Source organism: Stegodyphus dumicola, chromosome 8, assembly GCF_044657685.1.
Source record: "Stegodyphus dumicola isolate Sdum_Otavi_A_Nest chromosome 8, ASM4465768v1".
Classification (NCBI taxonomy): Eukaryota; Metazoa; Arthropoda; class Arachnida; order Araneae; family Eresidae; genus Stegodyphus; species Stegodyphus dumicola.
Window position 1 is genome coordinate 187,442,784 of NC_140775.1, and position 13,380 is coordinate 187,456,163.

General features: G+C 31.9%; 1 protein-coding gene across 2 annotated transcripts in view; it reads left to right on the forward strand.

The window, feature by feature from the left end:
• Positions 1-13,380, forward strand: part of Patr-1 (Protein associated with topo II related - 1) — a 64,704-nt gene that overhangs the window by 34,592 nt on the left and 16,732 nt on the right. For both annotated transcript variants that reach the window (XM_085822826.1, XM_035361462.2), the window contains 3 exons: positions 3,210-3,269; positions 8,790-8,855; positions 8,953-9,130. In XM_085822826.1, coding sequence (XP_085678952.1) covers positions 3,210-3,269; positions 8,790-8,855; positions 8,953-9,130 — 304 coding nt within the window. The remainder of the gene's footprint in view (positions 1-3,209; positions 3,270-8,789; positions 8,856-8,952; positions 9,131-13,380) is intronic.

The following is a 13,380-nucleotide window of genomic DNA, read 5'->3' on the forward strand; positions in this document are numbered from 1 at the left end:
TTAAAATTTGGCAAAAAGCAGCCTTAGGTTGATGGTTTTTGAACAGATCTCTTTTGGATTTTAAAGGCAATCAGATGTATAGCCATCTTCTTCACGATCATAAACATTTTTAATGGTTTTCTTCTAGATATTCAGTCAGAGCAAAGTTTTCTGCTTTTGGGTGTACTCCCACAAAGTGTAAAAGACTTCATCTTTTTTTTTCTTTATGAACACATACTAAAGATTGAATCTCCAGAAATTACTGGTTTTACTTTCCAACTCCATTTTATTTTTTAACTTCGACCAAACTGTTTGCTGTTCCAGTCATCTTCAAAATCTGTAATATTAATTGTCATTCAACTTTTTTGGGGGAGGGGGGAAGTAGATTGAGACTGCCTTTTTTAATAAAATAACAACTGAACTTCTTCTTTTCACCCCCTCCCCAAGATTTGCGACTCATTTTTGTATAGTTTGTTTGGAGTGGCATATGATTCTGTTGAATGGAAGTTCTGGGTATAATACTGTGTTAGTTCTCGAGATGCTGTCAAAGTGTTAACTTGGTGAGATATGAATGTTGTAAGATTAGATCTTATAAATTACGTGATTGAGCTCTAACAGTTCAAGTTTATTATTCTACCAATTATCAAAAAGGTCTATTGGATTATTCTAAAATTAATACTGTTAAATAGACATGAGCAGTATTTATATGTATATACCAAGGTGATCAAAAGGCAAACTGTGTAACATGCATCTATCTCATGTTCTGCTGCAACTGAGCACTACATGTTTTGATCCACGCCTAACACAAGCAGGAGACAGGCCCAAAAAAACCACCTATTGTGATGTACGTTTGTCAGTTTATGTTTATCAGTCCACTTACATGGAACAGATTTTAAGTTTTCACTAAACCCAACCAGCTCGCCTGGGCCCACAGGCGCGAGCTGGTTGGGTTTCTGGTTCTCGGTCTCATGGAGGGGCATAGCTACATATTTTAAGCCTGACAATCTATTTGGTTGTTGATTAGTGCCGCCGCCAGTACTACACGGGCCAGCCCCAAACTGATGGAATTACACGGAATTCAGATTGTGGCTGCTACCGATACCACCAACTTGAGGACTTCCTGCCAGTACCCCCTTGGTCCAATCATATTGTACAACTTTCCGCCAGAACCCCGGCGGAAGATTGTGAAATCTGGCAGACTCATGTTATTGTTTCCCCAGAGTGTTATTGCCATTGTAAAATACTAAGTCAGTATGTATACCCCAGAGGGTAAGGCAGACTGTGTAGGGTTGGTTACTTTTACTTAAAAGCTTATCTGAATAGGAACTAGGTCCTTGAAAGCTTACCAGAATGGAATCTGATTTGCAACTCTTGCAATGTAGTCTTCTGCATTCCAGTGCTTGCACCATGTTTGAATAGTATTTACAGTCTTTTTAATTGCAGTCTTTCTTAGTACTATCTGTTGTTTGAGAGTAGTAGGTGAGTTTGATTTATAACTGTCACCATTAGACATAGAAATAATTCTTATGCCGGATCCTGAATTTCAAGGTCAGTGAACTAAGGAAAGTTTGGAGTGCAATAAAGACTGTGCAGATGATCCCCATTTACAATCAGATATTTTACATCTAGATTTTGTTTTCGCACATCAGGCAGTTAACATGGTATTTTGTGATCTTTAAAGGTTGGTAAAATGAAGATGCTCATTGCAAAAGGCCTCAGCTGTTAATTACTTCACTGCGGCAAATGCACACTTAAAAATGTAACCAGTTTTTCATAAAATCTAAGCTTGCAGTGGTTCATCATTTAACTTATAATTTTATAACATTCTGTGACCTTTTTTCTGAGGCTGAAATCCAAATTGAAATGCTGCCATTTTGAAACATTCCAACCAGATTGCAGAACAAGCTAGACATAGGGTCATTTGCATTCAAAGTATAGCCCAAGATGGAATCGGTTTATAAACAGAAAAGGGGTCTGATTTGATGGTAATGCAGATATATTATAATTTGACTCAGTTTTCAAAATTTTCTTGCCTTCTTATGGTTTCTCTCTGTTTGGCCTCATATTTGTACACTGTGCAAAAAAAGGGGGGCCACAGTTCTATACCTCCTGTTATACTGTGCCAATAGACGAAATTCAAATTTCATTTTTCATGTCTCAAAAACACAACTTACGATACATATTTAATTTATATATAGCATCATTGTAGCATACGTATTTTGACACAAAATCAGACTTTTTCTATGACTTAAATTATGCCTGAGTATTTAATTTTGTAAAATTTGGTGGGAAATTTATGAAGAAATTCAAAAATTTATCTTGGTGTATTTTTTTTTTTTCAGTTTTTACCCAGAATAATTTACTTGGCGAACTTTTTTAATTAATAGCAACCTATTTTCCTTTTTTCATTGAAGGTGGGCGAAAAAAGTTGTCTTTCATACTTTCATATAATTTTAACAAAGTACGTAAAACCATGTTTGGCATTATTATCGCTTTAAAAAAAAGCCAAATTTCAAAATGCTCGAATAAGTAAACTCATCATAGAAAATTTTGAATAAAAAACCGTTAATTTTTTGCAGATGTGCCTAGAAATACATCTACTTTAAGATGTTAAAAATGTTATAGGTTATAAAACAAAATTTTTTTTGAAAAATTTATAAAAAGTATTTAAAAATGCAAATTTTTAAAATTACCCATAAAAGATGTGCAAATTAATAAAAAAAAAAAAAAAAGGTATCAAATTCAATTAACATTGAGGAGCTAAAATTTTGAGAGCTAATTTTTTAAATACTACTTGTGCGATTTTTTACAAAATTTGGCTGTTTGGCATAATTTGAGTCTTAGAATCGAATTATGGAAAAAACATGGCATGCCATTTCAGAAAAAGTCAGATTTTGTGTCAAAATACCTATATTAGAACAATGCTATATATAAACCTCGTACACACCGTAAGTCGCGCATTCGAGACATGAAAAAATGCAAAATGAATTTCGCGAATCCATCAGTCATTGAAATCCCAACGGGAGATCTAAAACTGTTCCTTTTTTTGCACAGTGTACAAGTCATATTTAAAGCAAATATTATGAATAAAACTGAACAAAAATGGAGAAAAAATAGTATTTTCAAGTATTTGATTTTCTACATTTTAGATTGAAATGTTTTAAGCAATGAAGTGTGTACTTTGTACTTCAGTTGTAAACCATATCTTTAAAATATTTTTTCTGTTCTAGTTTAACTGCAACGACGCTTCATAATTTTCCAAGAGCTGTTCCACATCCTCTCATGTATAAGTGAGTATTTTGTTTTGGTTTTTGATCTTGTTAGTCTGATTATAAGACAGTCATGCATGTGTTAACTTAACATATTGAATTTATTCTGTAGAAGAAGGGAAAAAAAAAAAATGTACTTAAAGGGTCTAAATACTGTATTTTGAGGTAAGTGTAATCAAAACATCAATTAATGGACAATTCTTGAATACTCAAAATAGGTTAACAATATGTATCCATTTAGCTGATACTGCCTGAAAATGGACAAAATCTTTGGTGTTCATATAAAGGAGCTGGGGATAAATAATATATTTTTTATGTACTTGATTAATCATATAATGAAAGTTGCGCTTTTCAGATAGATATTTTACGAGTATAAATAATGACTTATGTTCATATTATCATCGAAATTAAAATTTTTTTTCGAGGTTCTTTTAAATGAACTTTCCAAAACAGTTTATTTCTGTGTAATGCCTTAGTTTAATTCTGCATCTAGTTGATTTCATTATTATTTGTTTAAAAATTAATTATAAAGAAAATTTGTTAATTGCATATTATCCCGTTGACCATGAAATTTGGCTGCAATTGAGTCGTGAGAGTTGGTGGATATCTCATCAAAATTATGCCAATCATTCCTGCGGCATTCTAAAATAACTGATGCTTATTTATTTAATAAACCATCAGTATTAGACCTGTTTTGTTTTATCTTTTGTCATTGTGTACTATTGTTTTGTACCTCCCATTTTATCGGAATCTCTGTTTAGAACGCTATGAGTGCAAACTTTTCCATTAATACACATCTTGTTTTTTTTTTTTTTTTTTTTTTTTTTTTTTTAAATGGTGGGATCCCATATGTGAGAAAATGATCCATTGTGTGCAATTCTGTAGAAGGCAGGTCTCATTTTTGTTTTCAAAATCCAAGAAACACAACAGTAATAGTTCATTGAATCTTGTCAGAGTCATCCTTGACTTCCCATTTTATGCATGAGTTGAATAAATATTTTTAGTTTTTTTAGATCTCGTATTCACATCACTGTGTTATAAACTCCTTCATAAGATAAAAACATATGCTGTGTGTTTAAGACTACGCTTGTGCAAAACCGAATGTTGAAACCTTAACTTATACAAACCTTTGAAGTCTACATAATGCATGCCATGTTCAGATAGATGCTTAATTCTTTTGTGAAACTAATTTTGCTGTAAATTTTGCAAATATTAAATCTTTTCAGTACTATAGGCACTTTTAATGCTGGTCATGTGAGGTATTGATAGTTAATGATATTTCATAGAAATAGATTGTACCCATATGCAGACTTGAAATGTGATTTAAAAGAGGTAATAAAAAATTATTATGTGTACCACATTGATTACTATGTCTACATGCCAGCGCATGATCGACATTAGAGGTAAAATTATTTCTGCAATTCCATATTACATACTGACACTTGGCATTTAAAAGAGAATCAAACTAAGGATATATGCATTATTTTGTATGAAACTGTATATATTACAAATGAATTTATTGTGTGATAGTTACAGTGATATTATTGCAATTGTGTATTTTAGAATGTTACTCCTGTATGATCTTTGCACAAAATGAAATTTTGTTTCCATTCCAAACCGCATAACATTTACAACTAGTTTCTAACCTTCAATCCACACCAATACCAGCATATATATTCAAAATGTAACGCTGGTTGAACTTAAAAAAATAAACAATGAGATGTTGCTTTTCCCATGCAAGTATGAAACTGGCATGCGATTTGAGATTTCACCCCACATCATGGGCAAGAGCGAGATTGGCTCTTCAGCAATAATGGTAGTCACATGCAACCTCTAAGATGAGATTTTGTTTTATTGAAGTAATCTGCTGGTGCCAGTTCTGGTGAATAAGGTTAGAAGTGTTACATTTCTCCTTAAGTGGCTTATAACTGTCACTTTTTTTTTTTTTTTTTTTTTTGTTTGTTTGTTCTACAAAGCAAGAAAAATTTGTGATTGTCATGTAGTGGGAGTCAGTTTTGTGATTGAACTTTTTCAGGCCTAATGTGTGCAATTCCCATAAGAAGTTTTAAATAATGTGGAATTTACCATTTCTAGCTGAAGAGAAATTCCTTTCAGCCTAAAAAAAGTAACCAACAAAGTCTTTAACTTGATATTTTTTAAACTGCATTTTCTGTGTCTGTGGTGAACCTTCTTCTGCCCAAGCAGGTGATTGTTGTATAGTTTCAGAACCATAAGTAAAGTGCCAAATTTCATCTGCAGTTGCAGTTAGTGTGAAAAACCAGGATTAAGTACTGCCATTCGTATTAAATTATAATATACAGAAATTGTATTTTTGCTGTTCATTTAATGTATAAGGAGCAAAACAAGAAAAAGTTTTTTCTAACATCTTCTACTAAAATTTTTTGTACAATGTAATGTGAGTATAGTTCGACCGCACCAATCGCAACCTTGGCTGGCATTCTATCAAAACACCTAGCATCAGCCAGAAGCGTGTGCTGTAGCCAGAGGAGATCACGTGAAAGTTTGCTGTTCTCCAGGTGGAGGAAATTTATTATTGAAGGAAGGAAGTCCCCGTGTCATGGGGCAATCCTGTCAGTTGTATTTCACACCTTTATTTCGTATTTGCAGAAATAAATGCAAGATTCTCATTGGTGTATAATGCTAGAAACCAAAAATGTTGAAAAGGGTTCTCTATAACGTACGAATGTTACATGAACAGTGCATATTTCATTGCTTAATTAAAAAAAAAAAAGTAAGCAATAATGCATGTAATGTTTTATTGTGGAACTACATTTTTAGCTGAAATATTCTTTGTTAAAAAAAAAAAGATCAACAGGTATCTAACCGATTTGAGCGGGGTATTTCCTGATCATAGTTGATTTAATGTGATATTTGCCAATATTATGATCTTTTATGCAAGAATAATTCTTGTTCTTTTTTTATAAAATAAATTTGGTCCCCCCCCCCCCACAAATCAAAAAGAATTATAATAATCATTTATTATAATCATTTATTATAATATTATGGCCTAAGGCCAGAAGTGGATGCACCTAATATACGAGCCACTGTTACCTCCTATGAAGGGACAGCCAATTTTACATCTATGTCTTCTCTGGAATTCGAACCAGGGCCTTTTGGTATCGCAATCAGGCTCCCCTAACCACTATACCATCTGAGCAGCTTAATATTATTATTAGAATTAATTAAATAACTATATTAATCGTTTACCATATAATTATTGTAACTAATTAAGAAATTTAGTCTCAGTGTTCCATTATAATTATTATTTATTATTGTAAAATTATTATAACCAATTATAACAATTATTATATATTAGAATTCATTGTAATGAAAATTATACAATAAAATACAATTAAATAATTATAAAAACTGTTATTGCCCAATAATAGTTATTTCTTTCTTTATCATAAAATCGTGTAAATATAGTAAAATTAAGCCTTGAAATGCTCATATTTTTACCAATATATAAATATATAAATGCACAAAATTAAACACAATGTGAATCGGTTAATTACAAATGATGATTAACATATTATCTTGGATAGTAATTTTCTCCTGCCATAAATTGTTGAGCACAGTGAAAAGGAATGAGGAAAAAGTCTCTGCTGCACGATTCATGTCTCACCCAACCTATTTTGTCAAGCCAACACAGTTAAATTATAGTGTATTAATTGATATTACGAAATTTGTACATAGATACATAATTTTAGTGAAATTATATATGAAATTTTTGTATTTCTTTTGTACTGTGTAATCTAAAGGAGTGAAGCTTGCAAGAGGGGCAAGTCTATTTAAACACCGAGCAAATGACTGTCTTGCTAAATTGGTGAGATATTGCCAAACTGGCAATGGTGACTATTTTTTGTTGCCAGGTGTGGCAACACTTTGAGCTAGTTCCTGTATCACCATTACAGTTATTTAATTGAATAAATGTGATTGATGTTCTGTGTAGCTTTAACCATAATTTGGCCCTTATATGCCTTCCAGTAATTTCGCGAAGCAGAAAGCACTGGAAATGTGTCAGCGGCTGAGTGAAAACTGCATAAGGCTGGAGATAGCATCTGCCCTGAATAGCAGTTGTTGTGGGTTGTTAATTCAGTACGAGTCAGTGTATTGAGATATCTCCGAGTTAGTTTCACTTTTTAGATGTGCTTTGCTTACATTGTGTTTAGCGTTTTTAGTAGTTGACGTATAACCAATGATTGTGCTCTGTGGTACTCTGAACACCTATACAGGAATTTTTGTGGAATGTTCCAGAACTCTGAAATGTTTCTGTTGTTAAAATTTATCAACCTATCATCAAAGCTGTGTGTATTCAGTCTATTACAAACCCATATGCACAGAACAGTATTAAGCTTATCACCTCTGAAGAGACTTACAACAGTATTTTAGCAACAATTATGGAGCTTTTCTGATATTCTCATCTGTTCAAAGTCATGAAAGGCAACCCCATCTAGATTCTTCATCATCATCTTTATATACACCATGAAATAATTAGTAGGAATGAAAAACATTAAATTATGGTAATGCTTGGCATTTCAAAAGTCCTTATTGCTTTTTTCACTTGAACAAAACTTTATTTCCATTCTCTGCTGTTCTATGTTTTAAATTTGGGACAGTTGATATTCACGGAAGTTGATATTCACGGATTACAAACAATTAATTGTATTGAAAATTCTGTGTGTAAGCAGAAAGATGTTGTAAGAAAAGCAACTGACATATTTAGAACATTACTAAAATTTAATTTTTTTAAAAAGTCTTAAAACTTCGTAAATGCATTGTGTCTATTGTAAGGTTTATCCTTTCTATAAATAGTTAAAGCACCTTTTCTGTCCTCCTTAATTTCAGCTTACAATTTCCTACCAAAATGTGTTTTTAGAATTGCATTTAATGCGAATGAGGAAGAGCGGTATTTAAATTGAAGTTTTACTGACTTCGGGAGACAGCCTCAGAGTTTCTGACTAGTGCACGTTTGCCTTTTGTCTAAGCTATTAATACTCTTGGCCCTTTATAGCTTCACTAGCGTATTTAATGTTTAAGGGCTAAGTACTTAGAATTTTGATAGCTTCGGCTATATCTCTTTAGTTAAGTCTTAGTTCTTATTACTTTGAATTCAAGCCCAAGTGGAGATTTTGCTGTGCACCCTGGGAAAGGGACCGACTGTTTAACTCTTATTTTGAGAAGTAAATGGTAATGAACCCTTTTCGAATTTTATGTCTCTGTTCCTGAACTAAAGCAATTAGTCGCTTAGCTGTTCACAAGGTTCCTACACATTTAGCTGTTAGATAAAAGGGTGAAACCCTCACAGTATAGTTGTGCATAGTGAATAGTGTCTTCAATTTTTAAATTTCTTGCGACAACTTGATGTTCTGAGAATTTCTTTTATAATGAGTAAAGAAGTGCCATTTTAAGTATTGAATTGTATGAAGAAGCCCTCTGTAACCTTATATTATGTAAATAAGCTCTGTATGCTGTCTGCTTTGATTTTAAAATATGAATTAATGTAAGAATTATTTCCAGATATCCTGCCGTTGTAAATGGAAGATATCCTAATAATGTAAGATTATTACCATGGCAAGATGATGAGTAAGATTTTTTTCTGTTTTATTTTGAGCATTTGAATTTCACTTTTAATTGCATTTTAAATATTTTTTTGCTTTTGTAAAAAATGTATATATTTCAGGAGCCAGCATATCATTGCATCGTATAATAAATACGGTGATGGTTCTCATGCTGTTGATAATCAAACGGAAGATGAATATGCTGGATTGATGACTCAAAAAGAGAAAGAATGGCTTGTGAAAATCCAAATGTTACTCTTAAAATTTGAAAATCCTTATGTAGAAGATTATTATTACACTGTAAGATTTATAACTTTATGTTTTTCATTTTATTGGATTAATTACTTAATCCTTTGAGTTCCATATTATTACACTGTAAGATTTATAACTTTATGTTTTTCATTTTATTGGATTAATTACTTAATCCTTTGAGTTACAAAAAGCGATTTTGCACTTCTTCTGTGCCGTTCGAAAAGTGCCAGCAGCTCTAGGCTGCAAAGCTGCAATATTTTTATGTTATTTAAAGACACTGATATCTGTACTTATGCTCAGAAAGGTGTCAGAACAATATTGAATTGAAAGAATTACAACTTATCGTATAAGAGCAGGAAACAGGGCAATAGTACTCCATGGCATTTTTAATCGGAAAATAAGACAAGCGAAAAAGCTAATCTTGGCAATTTGGGACAGGAAAACAGCAAAGACACGTGTCACTCGAACGGTTAAACACACTATGTATGTAATACATATGTTTGTTTTGGGTTTTCTTAATGATAGAAAGATGATTACTTGACGTTTGTACTGAATTTTTGTATGTACTTTTTTCTGTTTAGTTAATCACCTTTAGAAAGTTTTCTGGAGTGAATTTTATTTAACACTCCATTAATTTCTCATGTTGCTAAAATATGTTGAGACCAAGCAAGGTATCCAGCGTTGTATACTGAAAAGGATTGGTATCATAATTAGTATAATGAGTAATTGAGATTTACCATGGCACTGATGGATTCGTATTTGAATCCAAAAAAAGGATTGGCATTTATATTTATAGTGTTTTTGCTGAGTAGCAATACTTAAAATTCATTAATTAAAAAGTCCTGTTAAGGTAATTAATTTGCAGTAGAAGAGAGAGCAAATTATCAGATTCCATCAATTACCATGCTGTCATTTCAAATTGGAATGTAGTTAGGGTAATGAATGTTAGTCTTGGACCTTATAAGAGATAGACTAACCCAGTGGGCGGAGTGCGCCTCACCCACGTGTCCACAAGAAAGAGTAGGGACGATCTGGTTTACTTTAACACTGAAACCTATGGCGTTCGTATCACATAATTGTTTTTAATTATTAAATGTCATACGTTGCATATAAGTGATGAAATTATGAAAGTTGCAGTTTTTTCAAATAAGAATTAATATATCTCTTTAAAGCACTTTTTACTGCATTTGGCACATTCTTTTCACGTGTAATTCTTGTATAAACATCTTTACTTTGGTAAAACAGTAAAAACTGTAAACACAAAATTTATGAACTTACTTTTGATTACAAATAAAGTAAAATTAAATAAGAATGATAGTACCTGAAGCTTTGAAACAAATAAAGCAAAGTTAAACAAGATCTGATATATATATTTTTAAATTTTATGTGCATTTTCAGGAAGTGGTTTATAAAATTATTGTAACATTACAAGATGATCATTTATTTGATCATATGATTATTAACATCATATGATGTTTATTTATTTTAATAATTCATAAAATTCAGAGCATAAACTTTTCTCAGTGTAATCAAAATAAATAAATAAAATCTGGAAGCACTCAGATTTTATATTACGCTCAAAGGAACGTTTTTTTAACGCTTTGTGTGTTACCTCTATTTATTGAATATCATGTTCTTCGCAAACGCTCAAAGGAACGTTTTTTTAACGCTTTGTGTTGTTACCTCTATTTATTGAATATCATGTTCTTCGCATGTAAACCACACAAAATTCATTTCAACAGCAGTATCACAAAATATTTGAAAACAGGATATCTTAGAAATTCCGTGCTGGAGATAAAAATGTTATTTTCCGTACAGTGTTGCCGTTGCTTGCTTTGAACTCATTGAGTTTCTTAATCAAAAATTCATTAAAATTTTACAAAATATGAAATGGATTAAAACAAATTTGGCTGTTCGGGGGGGGATAACGTTGTTCAAAATTTGATGGCTCTAGATACCGTCCCTTTTTCCCAATGCGAGAAGCATACATGTATTCATGCAGATTATTATTATTAAACTTCTTTAAATATAATACAAGGACATAATATTTGGTGGCAACAATTTGCAAAGTGAAACGGACATTTATAATGAAACAGAGCAAAATGCCGTTTCGAAACTAATAGCCTTTCTCGATTGGGCTAATAAATTAAATTCACAGTAAATAAAAAACTCTTACGCAGAACTAGAATTAAATTTAAAAAAATAAGCACTATAAAATGTTAGCACAATCAATTATTACAGTTTACAATGTGACATTAGAATAAATGTATAAAAATTATTAAGGTATTAAAAGTGTTTATCATTATGATGTATTGTGAAACATAATTCAAATAAAACTCCTTTATAAAAAATATGCTATGATATTCACCTATAATCTTAGAAAAGCAGCACAACTTAGAATTTTAAGCAAAAACTTTAAAAAATTCATTTTTAGGTATTTTAGTATTTTTTACTTATTTACACCAATAAAAAGCATAAAAGTTATAAGAGAAAATTCTTTGTTTGAAATTTTCTATTAGTTTAGATTATAAATATTATTTTCGAAAAAAAGTAGTAACAAATTTCCTTACAGCATAGGAAAAGCTAAAAAAATAGCCAAGCCTGAAAGCGTGCAACAGCTTTATAATTATTTGAAACGTTAATTATGCTTGATAAATATGCTAAATTTTTTAAAATCAATCTCAGTTTTAAAAATAAAAATAACTAAAAATTCTAATTTGGGAAATGAGGTGCTACAACCAACTTTTTCTTGACAATTAACACACTGCAATAGCTGCCAACTATTGTAAGTTTCTACTCCTCCGGATGTGATCAAGGTTGACAACCGGAAATGCGTCAAAAGAAGGAGAAAAGCCATTTGGGTTCGTCTATTTCTTATAAGGTCCATGATCTTAGTCAGGTGACCTCATATGCTTAAAAAATAATTATTATATGATTTTAAAATAAATTTTCATGTACAAGAACACCTATAAAATAATAAAATGTCTACTGCTTCTGTTGTCATAGAAACAAATCTTAGCCCATCTTTTGTAGAAGTTGAAATACATTTATTTTTTTTTGGGGGGGGGAGATTAATTTTTTGCCATTTTAGTGCATTTGATGATGCATTAATGATATAAGCTTTTTAATGTAAGTAAATTATAACATCATTTTGGCTTTCCCATGGCCAGCATTCACCAAAAATAAAATGCAATGATACCTGAATATACGTTTTAGACATGTAAATGTTTGTTTGAAATACAACTTGTGTTCAATGAGCCATGATTGGATGCACTATCCTTGTTACCTCTTTTGAGATAATTGAGTTCTGACTTGAGTTCAGTACCAAGCGAACAGTTTGGCTGCATGTGTCTTTTCATGGTTTTTCCATGTCTAATGTTTATACGAGCCAGTTTTCTCTTAGAAAGTCCTCCATGAAGGCATCCTTGCCCTTAGGCAGATAGACTTAGTGTCCTTAATCAACTGAACACTAAACATCAATCTGCCCATGAGTGTCAGTACACCTGTTTAGTAAACAATGTGTGCTATAATTTAATTTTCAAATGATTTTGTGTTTTTTCAACTGAAATATTTTATAAGTTCATTGACAGTGACTTTCAAGAAAGTTAACAAGACATGTCATATAATGAGACAAAGAAACCTTTCCTAACAAAGAAAGTTGTTAGGATCACCACGGGAGTTAAAAAAGGGATTGTTGAAAAATATGAAGATTGTATGCATATCTGAAGCTTGGCTATTGCATATCAGAATACTGTATGGTATCTATGATTGTGGAAAGCAAAGATGCTATATTAAATTGATATTTTGAAAGGGGTGAAATCGATTTCAAAAGGTTAGAAATATTGGAGTATGTTGCAAAATTTGCTTTTGATCTAGATAACAGAAACAAAAATTATGTATACAGTGTCATGTGCAATGCTTCATATATGTACAATATGCGAGGTGTTTATAAAATGTAGCGACAGCCTTTTAGGAAAGGTAGGGCACAAATAAGGATTGAGAATTGCATAACAACCCATGACCAGAAACGTCGTCATATGCTACTAGGTGGTGCTCTGCATGAAAGCAGTGGAGGGGAAATTGAGGGTTTCGTCGTTCGAGCACTAGCTAGTATACGAAAAGTATGGAACGGTATAACGAATAGTGAGCTTGCAGACATGTGCTTAGTGTATAGAATACCTGAGGGCAATGGCCGAGCTGCTGAGCGACTCTATTAGGAATACTTCCCAGACAGACATCAATTACACCAGAATATGTTTGCATAGGTATGTTGAAATTTGTGAAGGTACAGGTCATTA